Below are 20,669 nucleotides of genomic sequence, written 5' to 3'. Positions count from 1 at the left end.
GTTTGTGCCTCTCATGTATTTGCATTAACAATACATTTGGGTAACATTTGTAGGCATCCGTTTATCCAGAATAAACGGTATGTCCAGAATCCACATAGACATTTCTAACCATTTGGATGAAAAGAAAAGATTTTTAAGCTGTAAGATGTAGGTGCACACAAAGACAGTAGCCGATGGTTAAAATCTTTTTTAATGTGCAGTACACAGAAATTTCTTTCATCCATCCTGATGATGTGAGCTCAACATTCTGTTACGCTGTCTCTGTCAGACTGGACTCTGCGCCGCCCCAAATTCTCTTTTTCTGGCCATTTACAGTATACCCAAATATCAGTCAAAAAAAACACTGGAATATATAGAAGAGGATAACCACTTCCTCATCAGTAACCTACCTCATCATCTACCACTACACCACTGCTTAGGTTGTCTAGTTTGACCATTATCTTTGCGCTACCTCAAAAAAATGACTGGGCCACAGCTTCCTAAAGACAAAAATGCCTCCAATTATTTTTGCCATGAGGCGCTAGTGGGGGGCTCAGCAATTTTATCAGGGTGGCCATGGCCCAGCCTTGGAGGCGCCACTGGTTAGAGGAGGCTATCAGAGTAACATTGATACCAGCATGTGCTTGTACCTAAATGACAGAATAAGTAATCTGCAAAAGACTCCAACATACATGACCATTGGACAGTACTGTTAGCAGGCGCTCACGCTAACAGTCGCAGTTTTAAACACATGGTTTACGTTGAGGAATGGTTGCTGTTATGCAACAAAACTGCTTGGTTAGGTTGGATCATGGTTTGGGTTAAAATAAATACGCTACATCGGCTGTGTGACGTAAAATAAGTATGTTTTGTAAAATAAGATAATGTTAACGTCTGGTTTTACACAGGACATTAACATCTATCACAGGAGGTGCCTAGGAGGATCCTGATCAGATGCCCGTACCAACTCAACTGACCCCTTTTGACGTGAAGGAGCAGCAGTGCACAGGCACATCCCACTGGTAGGAGGCCCCGGGGCAGACCCAGAACACGCTGGAGGGATTACATATCTCATCTGGCCTGGGAACACTGGGTCTGGGTCCTGGACCTCCCAGGAGGAGCTGGAAAGCGTCGCTAGGGAGAGGGACGTCTGTTACGCTTTGCTCGGCCTGCTGCCCCAGTGACCCGGCTTCGGATAAGCAATTGAAAATGGATGGATGAACAACTGTCTCCTGGGTCAAAGTCCTGTGTTTGTTTGACCCATCCATCCAACCTCCTTCCTATACAAACTTTGTCGCTCTTTATATTATGTCACCTGACTCCCTCCTTCATTCCCGTCATAATCAATACAGCCACTAGCCACATACGTAAATATGACTTTTAATAAGCAGCTTGCACAGGAGACCAACTTATATGGTTTTTCGGGGGGAGGAATGTCTGGCTAATACAGCAGAGGGACAAACTGGGTCTCATTTTGAGTGTGTTTGATCACACAGGAGAACTGAAGGTCAGTCAGTGTGCACACTTAAAGAATACTTACTTTTCTTCTTTTGTTTGCTGTTGATAGACAGTGCTGTATTAATGAAACACACGGCAGAAGTAGAGGAGCTATTTACAGCGCCAAATATTTAATGAAACCACAGACAGAGCTGAGGCTGACTAGAGAAGAAAAATAAGTTTTAATTCCTTTGAAAAATCAAAAATACTTCATTTGTCCCTCAAGGGGCTGTCTGAGGCAAACTTATCTGCAAACATAAAGAAAACACAGACACATTCACTTACACACATCTTGCTTTCTCTTTGATACTTATCAGTTTGATAAGTGGATCTTGAATTGCTTCCTATTAGTGCAAAACTTTTAAGTATCTTTACAAAACACTTTACTGTGACTACTAATATATTGTGCATGTTCTATACTGACTTTAAAAATGCAAGGTATAAATTAGTGTGACATCCTCTAGACTTTCAGTCTTTTATTAATTTAAATCTTCATCTCAGCTTAATGTCATAAATATACAACAGTATTCCAGTAAGGGAAACTCATCTCACCAGTATGCTTCATGAAATGAGTAAATATCAATAATATGTTTTAATGTTTTTTATGTAGTGATGTGGTTTAGTCAATACTTGCTGCAGCCATATTGATGTTATAGTTCTTGAGAAATAATATCCTACAGTGGCCACATTTAATGAAGATCAGTATTGGAGAGTTTTACGTTTTGTAATGTATATTCCCTCCAATCAGGCAGCAGTTTTCTATTCATTTCTGTGACTCATGAAAAGAACTGGCAGACTCTTGAAACCTGCTTGAGTCGAGTCGCAGTAATTCATCACAGTCACAGTTGTATTATTGTTTTGAGATGGAGGTCAGACTTTTTTTTCAGTAAATCTGAGCATGAACTGCATTTGTCACCGAACAATAATAGAACTTTAAAATCAGCTAATGCAGACCTGATGTGCAGATAAATTACAATTGTCGAGTGAGTTTCAAGGGTCTGCCGATTGATTTGAATGAATGGAAGCCTATGGCGCTGATCACACAGAAGATAGACCGGAAACTGAATGCCACAAGTAAAAAATAACGCTTGCTGCCTGGCAACCACCCCATCACGTCCTTACACTAACCTTCCCATGTAATCAATCTACTGTTTTTTTGTTTTTTTTTTCACAGTAACTAGTATCTAGTTCCTAAAATGTTGAAGCAGAGGGTATCTGCTGTAGCTGTGGTTGAGGGTGAGAGGCTGTCAGCAGATAAACAGAGATCTGTGTGGGTACATGAGACCCTAAAAAAGAGGGTGGATCATGGGGAGTACCACCAGTTGGTCCAGGAGCTTCTCCTCCATGATGGACGTTTCCAGGCATGTTTTAGGATGACTCGAGGGCAGTTTGACAACCTGCTGTCTATTGTGAGGCCGTATAGCTCTGTGTTTCCAGCAACTGCTACCACCAGTTTCTCCTCCATTGTTTACCAACTGTGAACTTGTTTTGTGAACACCACAGAAGGCTCAAATTATACGATTGGACAATGGGAAAAAAAGATGACGAAAAAAGGTGACATGGGGCGATTTTCAGCCTTGAGTTGGAGTTTTTTCAACTCTAGGAGTTCAGAGCAAAAAGCTTCATTCTCATTAAGAACAATTACAAAAAGCTGCCTCCAGCTACTGAAACGCTTTCTGTGTGATCGGGGCCTATGGCTGCCTGGAGGGTCGGGACAATACATGATCTGTAGCTAAGGAGGTGAAACCTACAACAATGGCCTTCAGAAGGAAATGGCAATGTATTTTTTGGTTTATTTTGGAGGATTTGAAACAAACAACTTGCTTCATGATTACCAGTTTTTATTCTGAAGAATGCAAAATGTACATAAAGAAATGCATCTGTGTTGTGAGTGTCTGGTTTGAATAGGTATTCGTTTTCCATCAGTTCTTACTAAATGACATGCTTACCATGGCAGGGTCCCGGTCTGCACGGCCTCACAGTTTCAGGTTTTTCTCCATTACACTGATCTCCGATCCGGCAAGTGACCAGACGCCTCTCCATTCCCTCTCCACAGGTCACAGAGCACTGTGAAAAGTGCACACAGAGACTCACTCACATGCAGCAAAGGAACACAGTTTTTGGAGTGAAGGCAGCAGTAAATGACAGGATAACTGGGTGGGATAACAAGCAGACTTAAAGTTCAATCTCCACCTAAAAACAAAACGTCTGACTGCACAGTTGACCACAGTTGACCCAGCAGAAATATCAGCATGGAGACTTTTCTTTATACCCTTTTAGAGTGGATTTCTCACAGGTGAATCTGAAGTGTATAAAGTCTACCTCTTACCACTAAAACATTTTGTGTCCATGATAACAGGAAGCTTAGTTTGCTGTTGGTTGTTTTTTTCACTTTGCACCAGATTTATTTTACACAGCAGGTTTAAAATGACTGGATGGAGTTTTTTGAAGTGGGGGAGTCTCAACTTTAGTTTTGTAACTTTTTTTGCAACCAGTTAATCAGGTCCATAACAAAGTGGGTTAAATCAAGTATTAATTGCAATATTTTTTGTATAGTTACTGTAAAATTCAAAACAGCTGCGAGACTATAAAGTCCACAAATGGACTTCTGTAAAAATCACAGCGCAATTGACCTTTCATCAAGCTTCGCCCCTTTGTGATGATCCGACAAGCTCTCACAGTAAGCATGGAGCCCACACTGTGACTAACTGCACTCTCTGAAGAAATATTATCATATTTTTGGAAAAATAAAAGAGTGATTCCAGAGAGAAGCAGACAGAGGGGTCTACAGTCTGTGTTTGAAGGATATATCCAGGATGTCAAACTGACTCAGCAGCAACAACAGGTTAAAAAGACAAAGATAGTTAGAAGCTAAAGCCGAACTATAGGCTACAGATCACAGTGTAAAAGTGAACCACCACATCACTGCTGATCGCCACACAAGACAATGAATATAAAGGGAAACTTTGCTGATATTGGCAGTATGTTTTAATGTTATATCTCAATCTGGATTTTATTAGAGCTTTGCACCAAATTCAAAAAGATCCCCTCCAGACACGTTTTATGTACGGCAGTTTAATTAAGTATGTGAAATACTCTGATATGATTAATATTTTATCTAACATGGCTTTCCCAAATGAAAAGTAAAAACTTTTAAAAAGGGGCTGAAGTCACCTCCACTCTTTCTCCCTCACTGAGAAATTCTGCAGTTCTGCACCACCCACTACCGCTGCTTGTGATAAGTTTTACTTTCACTTTCTCCAGCATAGGCACAGCAGTAAAACGTAAGGTGGATATAGGACTGGCTATGACTGGCACATCAAGACAGCTAGCGTTAGAGGAAACTTTGGAGAGATTTGGCCGTACATGTTTGAGCCTCAGTCTGACCCAGACTCAGATGAGAAGTCTATTGTGCACCAAAATTGCTGACTAGCCGACGTATCAGAATAGTAAATGTAGTCTGCATCTTTTATTTATGTTAGCTTGTAGACTAAGTGGCAGTGACTATCACAGCTCTAATGGTTGTGAAACATACAACAATATCTGCTATGATGGGGTTTTTGGTCGATAGTGGATGGAAGCTCCAGGGTTCAGTTTACATCCAAAAACTGCACTCTACTCTGCTGTCAAAACTTTCACTATGCTAATGCTGACTCTGCTCTCTGTAGTGACAAGTCTGCTCTGTGCTGGAGGTTTCAGGTTTCTTTTGATTTCTTTCGGTGTACGTTTAAATCTCATATTTTGGGGAAGAACACAGACATCACCTCCTTCATTAGAGGACTGTGAAAACATGTCTCTAGTGACAAACTTTGCACAGACACAAGTCAGTATAGTCAAGTTCAGACATTTTAAAGGACATAAACAGAAGAAAAACATTTTTTAATGAGGGGATCTTTAAGTCAGTCAGCCTCATGAGCCTTAGACATCATTTTGCTTAGGTGCCACTTCTGATCATGTCAAAGAGGTTTCACCTACAAGCACTGTCTTTAAACTGCAGTAACACTCTATTGCTGATCAAAACAATGACTTTAGGGTAAATTCCATCAAGATATTTTATGCACCAAATATGTTGACGACTGAATAAAATGTGCACATAATCGGTCGCCACGTTGTAAACTAGTTTGTTAGGAGCACATCCTGACTTTGATTAGATATGTAAATAGAAGACGATGGTAAAAAGATGGCATTTTGTGCTGTGCAAACCATGTAACACTAACAGTGTTGGGGGCGATCAGAGGATGGATGAAGCCGAAGCAGCAAACAAACAATTAATCTTTGGTGAATCTGTGTCTCAATGTGACCTTAGCCGGCTATATTTAGTTCTCCTGCAGACATCGACAACTGTGACTGAATCAAAATGTCAGGGAGACAATTAGTCTGTTTACCCCAGAATGAAGCAACACTGAGAACAGCTGTAGCCCAAATGTTCCCAATGAGAACTCTAATCCAATTGATTGTGAAACAGCATTTCAGCCAAAATCTTAAAAGGCATAATATTGAATAACCTCTCAGTTTTTGTGACTGATTCAAGATTAATGAATAAAAAAAAGATCATTCTTATGATTCATTTATGATTAATAATCCACGTTACAGGCATCTACTGTCGATAATCTCATTAAATCCTGCCACTTCCACCTACACAATATTACCAAAATTAAATCAGCTGTCTTTTCCTGACCTGGATAAGCTTATTCATGCTTTTGTACTCACGCTGTATAACACACTGTTTACATGCCTCAGTAAATCTTCAGCAGCTCGACTTAAACTGTTGCAGAATGCTGAAGCTTGCATTTCTCGCCTCCTTCCACTAGTTGCCACTAAACTTCAGAATTGATTTTAAGATTCTTTTAATAACTTCTAAAGCTCTGCATGTTTTAGCCCCCCGTTATATAGCTGAGCCTCTGACTACCTATGCTCCAAGTCGTGATCTGAGATCCTTAAGCCTACCCTTGCTAGTCGTCCCTAGATCGAGATTGGTAACTAAAGGTGACCAGGCTTTTGCAATCAAGGCCTCAAGGCTCGGGAATTCTCTGCCTGAGGAGATTAGGCTTGCTAGCACGTTACCTGTTTTCAAATCATTGCTTAAAACATATAAAGTTTTTCCTTTTAATACCTGATTTGTACTTTTTGGTTTGTAACTTTATGAAGCGCTTTGTAACCTTGGATAAAATAGTTATTATTAACATTACTAGTATTATTATTATTACACTATTAACTCACAAATAAATAATGAGACAATTCAACAAAATCAAAAAAATAAATATTCTACTGTTACACCACTGCTCTTACTGAGTGCTCAAATACGCCTTTAACCATGGATATCAACACAACTGAACCCAGCTCACACAAATAAGCATGAAGAAGTGCATCTTATTAGCTCTTTCTGCTCTCCACAGCTCAGCAGGACGTCTGATTTATTGGATTTTTGGACGGTTTCAAAGGTCTCATTTGGTGAAATGCAAGAACTAAAGCTGGCGTGTTTTCAGATCAGATGCGACACTGCTCAAAATTAAACATCAGATGTCTCATATTTAATTTCTATCTTTTCAAACTGAAAAATCACAGTCATGTATCATGCACATGAAAGCTGCTGCTGCATTGACACAAAAACATGGAGCTGGTGGCGAGTGAGCTGACAGTTAATTGGACACAAGATGGCATTAAATTGAAATCAATGAGCTGGATCTGTCGCTAAATGATCCACACCCAGACTACAGAAGAACAGACTTGAACCTACAGTATAGAAATGTGATCAGCTGCACAAAATGGAGCCCTTTGTTAACGTCACAGGAAAATCTCTCTTTCAAATAGACTACATGGATACTGAACCTCTGACCAGGCTCCGGTCCTCCACTGAGCAGGACATGAGACTCTGTTGCACGGCCTGCGGCTCTCTGGCTTCTCCCCGCTGCAGTACTTGCTGTGGACAGAGCGGTTGGTGCCCTCGTGGAGGAACTGCACGCAGCGTACCGTCCGGATCTGGAAGCCCAGGCTGCCACAGGTTTTGGTGCAATGCTCCCATTCATCTGAGATCCATCTGGATAAATCACAGTGAGGAGATTACTGAGGATACACAGCAGGTGCAGCTGATTGTGACGTAAAAAGGTACACGTTGAAGAACAGCTAATCTTAAAAAAAAAAAAAAAAAAGGGAAAAAGGGTAAGTAAATGTAAAAATACTCAAATTTTTTTTAACACAGCAGTCAAGGCAATCAGTTCATAGTGTTATCTTGCAACTCTCCTCACTTCCTGCAAATCAATCACCTCTTAAACCAACCGAAGCGCCCTGGATGATCACAGTGAGCGCAACTAAACCAAAACAGTGAGTTCATCATATCTCCTGATATAGCGTCTGCTATTACATGATAATACAGATGTATCTGTGTGTGTTGTAAACAGCATTTAACTGGGGTAGTTTCTCAAGCTGGAGCAGTTTTAACAAATTTCTATACAATTTGGTAGGTTAGTCGGGAGGTTCCCAACTAGGTCCCTCCAAAGGGTCACTAAAAATCTGACAGAGACTGTCCTCCTTGGAAATACAACCATATAAATGCTTTGTTCAAGCCGCTTACACAACTCAAATCTAAATTTAATTTAAGGCAGACATCTCTAGTATGTGTAGTAATTATGATGGGAGCAAAGGTGTGGCTGTGGCTCAGGAGGTAGAGTAGAGGACTGTACTATGGAGCAGGATTTGCAGTTAGCAAGGTACCTTCAGGGTTACCTCTGGGTTTTCTACGAAGCTTGTTCTCTTTTTATCGGGATAAATCACCGTGGCAACTAATGCTCAACAGCTAACCTGCTCCACAGCTTCAGAATATCGGATCACAGCCTGTCAACACCCCGACCTCTGACCAAACAGATCACTGAAGATAGTCTGGAGTCTCAGGTAAGAAAGAGGAGCCTTTAAATTGTTATAGGTCAGTAGAATAATTTCATTGTTCCAAGGCTCTATTTCCACTGGTTTAAAACAGAGCTTCTTACAAATTGAGATCGTTGACACTCTAAACACATGATTTTAGCAGGATTTGAACTTGTGCAAAGTTTACTTTAGTCTGCAGCGACAGTGCTGCTACTTTTACACTCTGATTCATCACTGCAGCTCAGAATAACACCTGTGAGACGCCTGTGTGCTGAGAATAAAACAGGTAATATTTTATCAGTAAAATAATCCACACACTGTTAATCAGCTCAGGTCAGATAGACCTCATCAGTGATCAATGAGGCTACTTTTCCACTCTTTACTTCAGCAGAAACAGTCTGGTGTCACTTTAAAGTGTTTTATATGACATATTCAGAGCAGTTGCATGATCATCCAACGAACATTTTACTGTCTCGTAGTCTCAGCCAGTGTGATGGGTTAGTCAAACCAGATATCGAGAAGATATCCTGGGTAAGTTGAATTGGCTTCGTAATACAGGCCTCAGGTCGTCCACCAATCGGAAGATCAATGGTTTGACCTGGGCCCTTCCAATCCACATGTTGAAAAACCTTTGAGCAAGATACTGAACCCCAAATTGCTCCTGTTGGCTGTCCCATTGGTGTGAGTGTGTTAAAGGTGGCAGCTTGTAGCTTCAGCCACCAGCATGTGAATGTGTGTGTGAATGGGTGAATGTGATTTGTAGTGTAAAAAGTACTCTGAGCTAACCTGGAAATCCAGATGCCCCGCCCCTAGCAAATTTGCTCTGCACGGGGACCTGGCCCCGACGAGCAGAGCCTGGTGAACCGCCATCGGACCAATCAGATCAGTCTATCTGGGCGGGTGTAACATGATGAGGACAGCGCTTCGCCGTAGGAGTCGAAAAGTAAACAGCCAAGATGGCAGCTGCCGAAGGATCGCGTCCATTCAGTTTAGCTTTGGAAGAAACTTTAAGCCAACTACACTTATCTTTTTCCTTGAGAGAGGAACAGAAGACTGAATCTGGATTTCCAGGCTAACTCTGAGCACTTTAAACAAGCTGATGACAACAAAAAGACCATTTTTGAAGAATGCTTTTCAAATGTTTTTTTTTGTTTGTTTTTTTCCAAGAGAGGAAATTGAAAATCCAATCTTTAAATGAAATTTGTTGAAGAGGAAGACTTTCATATTGTGTAGAAAATGGTTTCTGACTGTGGTGTTTCTATGGGAAAGACAAGGAACAAGGAATTATAGGTTTTAACTGAGTATGTCAGGTTTGGGGACTTTGGGGCCTCTAACTTTTACTACACATCCAAATAAATGAATGAATGAATAAATCATTAATAAACAATTTAAAGATACATTTACAAGCCTCTTTGTGTTCATTTGTTGAATGCACTTGCTGCAAACTAACAGAACAAACACTCCACAAATCAATTAATTTAGAGTGAATGAGCCCTGAACACAGTTTACAATCAGCTGTGTTAAGAGTTCACTTCAATCAATTTGAGTGAAAAACATCTTCATTACAAAATAATAAATACAGCCTCTCTTTGTCTCTCGAGCCTTCAGTTTCATTTTCAATAAACAAACAAATGCAGAACTGACATTAGAATATCAATGTGTCACTGCCAAGAACTCTTTCATAAAACATTCTGTTAATTGCCCCATCATCTGATCTTTCTGTGCCTTCCACAGTCTCCGCAGCAGGGAAGATATTTCCACTTAGTGCTGCATGACAGCATTTAAATGTCTTCAATAAACACACTTGAAATCACCCACCAGGCTGCAGTCTGCAGCACTTTATCTCATGTCAAATTACTTGTGATACTGTTGGTGACAGTTTCATAATTGTTGTTCAGCCTTTGTCCGGTACACCTGGCTGCAAGGACAGACACCAGCGTGATGCTGACGTATTGATCTACATTACATTTAACTGTTTTTCTCTTTCTGTCTCAGCAGCAGCAGCAGATCATATCTATTTGTATTAAAATGAGTCTTTTATAGACGTCAGACTGAGAACCCACAGACCATTGTGTCAATAATGACCGTGACATTATATCAATAAAAGAAAACCTCAAGGACAGACATAGACGCGTTGTAGCATCGACTGGAGCAAAACTCACAGAATAAACAAACTTTAGTCTAGACGTTAATTGGTCGACACATCCTACTGACTTCAGTGATCTCATGACTTTCCTCTACCAGCATCATGACGCTGACTTTGGTGGGTTTCAGTGAAATGTCTCAATAACAACTGGATGAACTGCCATCGAATTTGGCAGAGACATTCGTGTCCCTCTCAGGAGGAGCTGTAGCTGATAAAAACCAGAAGAGCAGCTTATTACCATGTTTGAAAACCTGAAACTACCAAATGTTTGGCATTAGTGCTTGCAGAATTGCTGCGTGGGAGCAAAACCCTGCCTTAAAATCAATTTACATTCATCCACCTCTGATACCTTTATAGTTTCAGTAAAAGCTGGGAACACAATATGCTCCAGTCTTAAGTGAGCAGTCCTTGAGAAACAGAAGCCTAGGAGTTGAATCTTATCTCACTAACCCAGTCATCTCGCTGTGTAATGACAGGCCTCCGGTCAGTCTGAATCTGGAAAGCCATCACACTGCAAGACAACCTGTTCCACCAAACCTCTAATCAGACCGCCATCCTATAATTCAACTGCCTAACACCTTGCTGGTTCTCCGACAGACTGGGACACACACCATCCACATTTCTACTTGGGTCGTCCTCATGCTGCTTTTTTCAGATTTGGTGGACCCCTTTTTTTGGCAAACAGCAGAATAAACCCTATAAACTGTTGACATGGTTACACTTATAACTTTAGCCCCGCTGAAGTGAGAGTCTCTCACCATGGGATATTTGAAAATAGCTGGTTTGTGCATTTAGTCCCTTTCAGGCAAGCTCAGGGGTTTAGTGTTACCGTAGCCCACAGGAACGACGGCAGTGTTGTGCTATGGCCTATTCAAGTGCTGGAATTTGTTATTTACGTGACAACGCCTGAACGCAACACAGGCTCAGCATAGGGGGCTGCAGCCCAGGGCGCCATGTAGGCTAGAACCGCCACTGCACATGATGCTTTGTAATTGGGCTAGAATGAAATTTGACTTGAGTAATCTGCACAGCACTTTGGGTTGCCTTTGGTTTTGAAATGTGCTATATCAATACATTTGCTTTGCCTTTTTGTATCTACACCTGAAAGCCTTTCCAACAGCCTTGTGAGAAAAAAACAAAACTCACACTGAGCTGGTGAATAACATGAGATTTCTGAACGGAGGGAAAAAGAAATGTAACACAATGTAAAGTGATGTCTTTTAGGATCCTTTGAAGGCCAGTAAAGAACTGAGTATGGGATTCAAGAGACGGTGTGAATGGCTTTGAAAACACCATTCATTGTTTTGGTTTAGAAGTTACCTTCAAACAGCTGGCATGCTGCAGTGACATGTTTGCTAAACACAAAGGATGAGCGCTCTGAAAGCAGACAGACTCTTCTCAAACTTTTCAGAGACACTAAGACTCATCCTTTAGCAAAGCCACAATTCTACTTACACTTCCTCCACATAAAGAAACAGCTCAGTGTAAAAAAGCTTTATCTAACATGTAAAGTAAAAGAGTCCAGGCAGTTTCTTTAAATTAATTTCAACCATGATTAAACTGATAAAATCTCATACAGCCAGTCAAGAAATTTACATTAATTTTCACTTGTATTAACATGTCATCACAGATCTTCTGTATGTCTTCTGTTTGAAGGACAGTGTGTGTGTGTGTGTGTGTGTGTGTGTGTGTGTGTGTGTGAGAGAGAGAGTGAGAGAGAGCATTAATATTCAACACAAGATGTGTTGATAATGGAGCATGCTTTGAATATAAAATTGGAAGCACTCAAAATGACCCATATGATGATTTCAACATGCAGTTCAATCAGCCACAAGATAGATTTTCTAAATTACAGATACATACATATTACAACTCACTGCGGGCGTTACATATAGTCATGCATATTTTATTGAGTTATTTAAAGAGGTGCTGTGATATAAATTACTGAAATGTGTGGACAGTATTCCACATCTTCCACCTTTGAAAGAAAGTTGAGATATTTTTTTTTCTAGAGAGACAAATTACAAATTACATTTAGTTTCGGTTTTTTTTTAAATTTAGTTTCTTGGTTATTCTAAACACTACAAATGATGTATTGTACCAGTTATCTTAGTGGATCAGCACATTAAATAAACTCACAAACAGATTTTCTGAGCCACAAGTGTGCTGTAAGGAAAGTATCCACAGGACTATGCATGTTTGTATTCCAGTTTTAATTTTCGTATCTCTTCTAAATTAAAATCAAATTCAAATTAATCAACTTGATGACACACTGCAGCGCAGTTCAGACCAAAGACCTGCAACGAGACGAGTTGAAACTTTCTGCAACTTTCTAAAAACCTGCCGGTTTACACCAATGCAACTAGACGAGACGGTGTATCATCTCTATGCAACAACTCTCTGTGCCTCCGTTCTGATTGCAGCTTTTCAGGCTTATTTTGTGGCTGAATATAATTTGTAGCTTCTTAAAATATGAATGAGGATAGTGATAGTGAGATACTGGCTACAGCTGCATTTGTAGTAGTGAAACAGAAACAAAAGGAGCATCAGATGGACTGTATTCATAATAAATACACCACAATGACATAAAATACCACCGATCAATCAGTCAGTAAGAGAGAGAGAGAGAGAGAGAGTGTGTGTGTGTGTGTGTGTGTGTGTGTGTGTGTGTGTGTGAGGGGGCATTAGCACATACAGTGAGCAGCAGCAGCAACCCACCATCCAACACCATGAGGACAGAAACAGAGGGCTTGGTGCGGACGGAACACCATGCCATCTGTGGTCATTTTTTTACATGACCAGCAGTTAGTTCACACTGCCGCAACTTTTTTCTGCAACGTTCTAAAACGGTTTTGTCCCTTTGCGAATCATTGGACTGAACATGGCTCAAACTTCAACTTGTCGAGGTACTAAAACTTCAACCTGACAACACACTAAAACGACACGGTAACATCTTGTGGCGCTTTGAGCACCACAAGCTGAATACATCCAGTTCCATTTTATGGGAGAGAAGTCAGTATCGCCAACACTTGGCAACTCACAACAAAATAATGTAGAATTATGAAGAGCACGACAGGTAAGAGGATTTTGTGTCACTTTAACCTTAAAAATCTAAGTTTATTTCCTGAACTAAAGGAAGCAGAGTCAAGTCCAGTCATGAGAGCAAAGATAGAGAGTGTAGCAACAATTGAAAATAAAAAATCAGGCCAGGTATAGAGGGAATTTGCCTTTCTTTCCTTTCTGTTTCCTCATAATGACCAACTCAGTCAAGAAATTGCAAAGAGTCAAAGGAAAAACTGAGAGAGGAAAAAGAAAGCTGTCAGAGAGCTTGTGCCTCCAATCCTCAATATCTTCTTTTCTATTTCAAATGTAGGAGTGTTGCAAATGTTTCATGTGCATCTCAATCAGATTTCCATGACAATGCATGTAGTAATTGACAGTTATGGGATATACACCCCAAACATTTTACTTGAAACTACATGCAAACCATGATGGGTAGAACAATTTCATAGCAATCCAACTTAATTGTTTCTGGGATATTTCTGTTTAAAGTGGAGGCCTGACTGATCAGTGCTGCCATCCCTGGAGCCGTGCTGCCGGCCTTGGTAGAAGGCAAAAGTAAGTAAATGAAGTAAAGTCCATTAGGATGCAGGAGGCGTTGTTTTTATATAAAACTTTGCTACAGCCTAAAACCACAAACAAAGGTTAGACACAGGAAGAGTCTGACCCCAAGATAGTTACTTCTTTAGTTCAAATGGAGTCATCCCAAAGATAAGTAAGTCTGGCCTTGAGAGAGAAAAATACAGTTTCCTAAACAGCAGAGTAGATATTTCATCCAGCGTCAGATCACAGCAGCTTTAGATCTCTCGTTTCTCTCGTTCCTTTGGTTTGAAGCTCAACAGAACAACTGGTGGATAAACATTAACTCAGTATGTTAGGTCTTTGGCGTTGCATCATGCCTGAGTTTTGAAGTTGGCTGATAACCTGAAGAAGCTGTCTCATGCTGCAGCTTTGAGGTTTGGACGGATGATTTCTGCAGTTTTTGAGCTTTTCCACCCCAAATCAGCTTATGCATCCATTTCTTTCACACCATGTCTGTCACCTGCAGGCCTTTTGTGTCATGGCTCTGCATTTAGACCCCTTCACCTCAGCCAACACATTAATTTCCTCAGATTTCTCTTTACTTTCACACCCCCACTGCTGTTTTGAGAGAGGCTGCTGCTGCTAACAGCTTGAGTGCGTTTTCACCCAGCGAGGCCGTTTTTCACCCCGTTATCTCGTCTTCGCTTTTTAAATGATTCTGGAGGAAACGCTGCTATGATGGATCTCTTGCAACACAATTTATTGCTCTCCTAACAAGTCACACTGAAGGGACGTATTGATAAAAAGTAGACTTGTCCTGGCTCGTGGGGCAGCAGATTTAGGGCTGCACAGTGTAAAATCATTTACAGATTCATTGGTTTTGGCTCAGTCTCTGAGGCTTCTGGAACTAAAAGAAGGGCTAAAACAAACACTGAGAGACAAGTTAACTTAAGATTTATGCTGCTGCTCAAATGCAGCACGGCAGAAGTAAATAGCTGCTGAATATACACCTGAACTACTGAACACTGACTTGATTCTTCCTCATATTATTATACCATTATACAATAGTCAGCCTATTTGAGCACTCATTGGTTTTTAATTTCCATTACAGGTCCTCGTGCCAAATTAATTTAAAGATTTAATGACTTGTTCATTTCTTGTTCCTGATTAGAACTTGATTGTTCTGATTAGTTTGATTAAACCTTTATTATCTCATCAAAAAATGTAAATCTGAGGAAGTCCCGCGGGGAAATGATCATTTTGTTGAAGTTTTACACAACTGACAATGAAACATAATGTTAACACACAGAGTATCTCAGATGAGTCAAAATGTGATCACTCTGCCCTCAGTCATAAATTTTGGGCTTGAAATGACTGTTTCTCTCAAGTCTGTACAATACCACCAAAACCTTTTTGTTGATATATTATTTCATTTTTCCCCTGAATTAAAGCTGAAAAACAACATGTTATCAGAGCCTCCGTTTAATCAACTCTCATCAGGGCGCAAAAACCTCTAATGCAGCATTTAATTTATCATGGGACATCAGGAGCCCTCATTAAAATACCAACTAATTAAACACTTTCAGGGTTAGCAGTTCTTCAAGGCAACAATCAGGGGTGCACTGTCAGGATAGGCAAACCAGGCAAATGTTTGGAGCTCTTCCAAAAAATTAGGGAAAAGGGGCCCCTGATGGCTACTGATACTGGCACATGTTGCAGTGACAACTATAAACCCTTCTACACCCTCCATTAGGCACAGCACCATGCAACACTGCTGCCCCCTAACCCCATGAGTGGAGCCCCTTCTTGCTACCAAAAAAACTGGTTGTTCACATACTCAGATGTGTGTGTGTGTTTGTTTTTTTAACAAATGGTTATGACGCAACATTAACCGCCTTCACTCGTCCCTCACACGGCACAGTACTGCCATTCTTGTTCACACCCTGGTTGCATCCCGCATAGATTACTGTAACTCTCTCCTTTTTGGTTTCTCTCTCAAGTCCACCCACAAACTTCAGCTGGTCCAGAACTCAATCATCCCCAGAACCTCCTCCCTCAGTCACATCACTCCTGTCCTTCAGCAGCTTCACTGGCTCCCAGTTAAATATAACATTGACTTTTAGATCTTACTCCTCACCTTTAAGGCCATCCACAACCAAGCTCCTCTGTACCTCTCTGAACTCTTGCACATCCACACCCCACCTGCACTGTCAGGTTTTCCTCTTCCTTCCACCTCACTGTCCCACCAGCCCGCCTGACCACTATGACGTTTAGAGCCTTTAACCACTCTGCCCCCGCCTCTGAAACTCAACTCTCTCTCTCCACTGCCAAATCCCGCCTCAAAACTCATCTCCTTTAAATTGCTTATTCAGTCTGACTCCTGTCTGTCGAGCCACATATCCACTATTTACACAGACTTTTATTCATTGTAAACTTGTTTTGCTTAATATTTATTTGTTGTTATTTTATTATTATTTAATTTTTTTGAATGTTACTTTACTCCTTCTCCCTTTGCCATTTTTAATCTGCCGTTATTTTCTCCATCTTTGCCTGTAGGGTGACCTAGAGTGTCTTGATCGGTGCTTATAAATGAAATGTATTATTACATATATTATTATTTGATCAAACACAATTGACAAAATGCATATTTTGACCAGGGCGTTTGGAGTCAGGCCTTCTTTGCCCGGGGCTCCTAACAGTCTAGGCAACAATATTAAAATTCATACTAAGTGTCAGGGAGATAATACACAGTATTCGTTTCCTGTTTTAACAGTAAATGCTGCGGCTTTAATTCCAATCATCCTAAACCCCACATTTTTGCGGGTTTCCATACATTTTCACGGCCAGAATTTCCAAACATTTCCATGACTTTTCAAGGACCCATAATAAAATTTCAATGACCACTCACAATGTATAACACGAACTAAGTAATAGGCTGTGCAGGAAAATTAAAAGCAACCTTTTCTAATCTCATTGGTTTGGTTCATTCACTACTGCAAACTACGGGCATAGTCAGTACATTGTTCTTTATAAAAGAGAAAATAGATTAACAAGCACTTCTATCAGTCCGGCACTGGTTTTCAAGTTTGAAGGAAAATGAAAACGATTGTACGATCAGTGTATTCTTAATGCATTTGATTAACTTATTTCTGGATACAAGCTGGGAAGCAGTGCAACAACAAAAGATGTGGGCACACTGTTCTTTTTTCAAGCCTTTCAGCACAACCCATCAATGTGTTTCTAAGTAATGTTCAGTAAGCCGTCAAATACAATCTATCAAGTGGTCTGCTTACAGTGGTCATTTTAATTCTTTTCATACAGGACAACATACTGAAAAACAATTTCAAACCTATGCTAATTAAATTTTTTAAAGGTCACTCCCATGATACTTTACCTCGTGGTAACCTGTCTGCTTCCTGTCTGCTGTCTGCTTCCAGCTGGCTATCTGATGCTGATGCTGCTCACAAGGTGATGCCGGGAAAAAGAAAATAATTTTCTCTCAATGAACAACATAGTCTCCTAAAAGTTTATGACGAACAGCCAAAAAATAGGCCAACGAGAGGCAGCAGTGAAACTTGGTGTTTCTCAGGCTGCAACAACGGGAAAGAGTCGTGGCTGCTGGTGATGGAGACGGATAACGAATGCGTACTGAGAAAGCACCTGTGGTTGAAGCGCCCTTGTGAAGTGGAGTGATAATGCCCAGTCATGTAATGTGTGAGTGGGCCCTTGGTGAAGGAAAAGGAAGAAGAAGCACTTGAAACAGCTCTACTGTATTTTGAAACAGTCAGTAAAATTCGGTAAGTAGCATTAATTTATATTCATGTAATAAGTGTAAATTGGTTGGTTATCTGTATGAGATATACAGAAAAAAAAGAATTAAAAATCAGTTAGAATAAGGGCTGCCCTCTAATAGTCGACCAAACATCAGTCGACCAGAAAGGTCTTAGTCGGCAAGATTTCATTGGTCGCTTAGTCACAGGAAAAAACAGCAACGCGAAACTCTATGAGGAGCTGCACCTTGTCAAAATAAATCAAAACCTTCATTTGAAAGGACAGACACAGGAAGAGGCCACACTCAGCAGTCAGGCAGGAGTCATGTTACAAACCAATCACAGCCCACAGATATATTTCCCTTCTTCTGTAAATATTCAGTCTGATAAACACGGAAAAGTTGATCATGTTAGTGCAGGGCTACCCAGAGCTTTACATCTGTCCCACAGACGATAGGCCTACGCACTTATAAACAGCTCCTGGAAGAAGATCAGCTCTGCACTCAGGATTTCAACTTATAAACAGCTCCTGGAAGAAGATCAGCTCTGCACTCAGGATTTCATCTAACTAGGCTATACGATGCTTGTTAAGGTTGCATAGCAACCTCAGACGCAACCTGCTCCAGACCTCGCATTTTCAAAGCAGGTAAAGACACAGCATGTATACGGCCCCTAACTTCCAGGGCTGGTACCTGCGGTTATTCCACAGGCTAGTTAATAACATGTCGGGCAGGAAATCCAAAGTGTGGGATCATTTTGAGAAGGTGAAGGACGAACCCAAGGTGATATGTAAACTCATCTTCATTGGTCGACTACAAACATGACGTATCATCTGAAACATGGAAGTAGCTACATGCCCATTAGCCCACAGCGTCATTAACAGGCGGCTCGCTCAGTGTGTGACGTGCACTTGTAGATAAAATATAGGCCTATATTAATGAAGGTTCATTAGTACGGTTTTGTATTTCTCTGTAATGTAGCACAGTGTTAACAATGTTACTGATACTATTCTTTCTCACACCTTCAACTCAAACCACCAAAATATATAATTAAATAATTACATTAATATAATGAACATGCGGGAGACTAGTTGACTAATGGCCCTAAATGATGACTACTGGTCGACTCGGGTGAATCTTAGTCGGGGGCAGGCCTCGTTGGGATAATCATCTGCTTGCAGTGATCAATTTGACCTGGACAGAAGTGCTCACTATAGGAAGTTTCCACTGTGGTAGGAAAAGTTAAAACAAGAGACAAACTTATTCAGGTGTCAGGATGGGAAATATGATAATGTGCTGTTTACCTTGAGACAATATGAATATGACATCAATTACTGTTTATACTGTGGTACCTTTCCGTTTATATCTCTGGGTTTTCAACACCACTGTGGGTGATGTAGAAAATCACTGAGCAGGACTCCTTCATGGTTTTGATTCTGCATCAATCTGATGCCGTTCTTTGTTTTGTCTTTGTTTTCAATTTGCTGAATGAGCCAAAACAACAGCAACCTCATCTGGTTGCTATATCCATTCCCAGTTTCTTAACTGATTTCCCAGAAAATGCACTGTAACACGATGCACATCAATACTGCAATATAATGAGATATGCAGTGACAGAGGATTTCATCCACTCTTTTTAGGTGTCAGCTACACTGACAGATCTGTAAAGAGCAAAGAAACCACGGATAAGAAATAAGAGTTATGAGCCAACTTGTTAAGTGCTTGGAAAGACTGATTAAAAAAAAGATTGAAGTGAAATCACACAGTGAGCCATAGTTCACATCTTGATGAAGAACAGATTTTTAAGGTTTCAAGCACTTATTTTCAGTCCAGTCCCAGTGTACCACACACACACTGTAGCTAAAGAGAAGCTAATTCAAATTCAACTCATGCTGAGAAAAGCCACTTTAACATTTTGTATCTTAATAGAGTGCAGCTAAGTCCCAGTTTGAATCTTATTGGCTCTTTCAAGAACTGCCCAGTATCTTTCCCTGCGAGGGGACAGTGGAGTCTGTACTCACTGAGGCTGAGTGCAGTCCTGAAGGTTACACATCCTGCGAATGGGCTTTGGCTTCTTGCTGGCGTCGCAGTAGCCTCGATGGATCATCTTTGTGTCTCCTTTCTTTCGACATCCATACTTGGTGTACTGAAACCCTGTGAAACGGATGAAGACTTTCTGTTATGAAATCTTTGTGTAATTCGTAAAAAGAGACAGTGAACATTTAAAAAAAAAAAAAATCTATCAGAATTATTTATTCTGACCATTTCTAAATTTGAATGACAATTTTGTCAATTTTAGACTAACTTGACTTTAGGAATTAACATTTAACAATCTGTCTTCTTCATTAAAAAGTAGTGAAACAAGTGAAATATTTTTCAGTAGAAGCTAAGGTATCATTTCTGTCTTATATCAGATCAGTCTGAGCTGCTCTGCACTGGCTTCCTGTTATATTTAGAATTGATTTTAAGCTCCTCCTCCTTGTATACACAGCCCAAAACGGGCTGGGACCAAGCTGAATCGCTAACTCCCTTGTCAACTATTTGCCTCTAAGAACACTGCGATCATCTGCTGCTGGTTTAGTGGAGGTTCCCGGCAACAGCCAGAAGAAGAACAGGAATGCAGCCTTTGGCAATTGACCCTTTGCTAAGTCCCGCCCTCGGATGCAGACTGACCAATCATAACATAGCATCAGGCCGGCTCAGACCAGGGTCCGACAACAACACAGCTGTGCTCCATTGACTCTAATGCAGTCGTTTCAGATTTCCTTCATTTTCAGGCTGGTTTTGTGGATTTGGAGCTAAATGTTGTGCCTGGGGCACGTCGTGTATTAATGA

The 20,669-nt window shown here is 40.6% G+C and overlaps 1 protein-coding gene across 1 annotated transcript in view; it reads right to left on the bottom strand.

Moving 5' to 3' along the window:
* The window catches only part of adamts3 (ADAM metallopeptidase with thrombospondin type 1 motif, 3), a 219,384-nt gene that overhangs the window by 6,294 nt on the left and 192,421 nt on the right, over window positions 1–20,669 (bottom strand). The window contains exons 19-21 of the mRNA XM_050050278.1: window positions 19,856–19,988; window positions 7,306–7,513; window positions 3,426–3,543 (exon numbers count right to left, since the gene is read on the bottom strand). Of these exons, the coding sequence (XP_049906235.1) occupies window positions 3,426–3,543; window positions 7,306–7,513; window positions 19,856–19,988 (459 nt within the window). The remainder of the gene's footprint in view (window positions 1–3,425; window positions 3,544–7,305; window positions 7,514–19,855; window positions 19,989–20,669) is intronic.

The sequence above is a fragment of the Epinephelus moara genome, chromosome 8, assembly GCF_006386435.1.
Source record: "Epinephelus moara isolate mb chromosome 8, YSFRI_EMoa_1.0, whole genome shotgun sequence".
Classification (NCBI taxonomy): domain Eukaryota; kingdom Metazoa; phylum Chordata; class Actinopteri; order Perciformes; family Serranidae; genus Epinephelus; species Epinephelus moara.
This window is presented reverse-complemented; position numbering and strand designations above follow the sequence as displayed.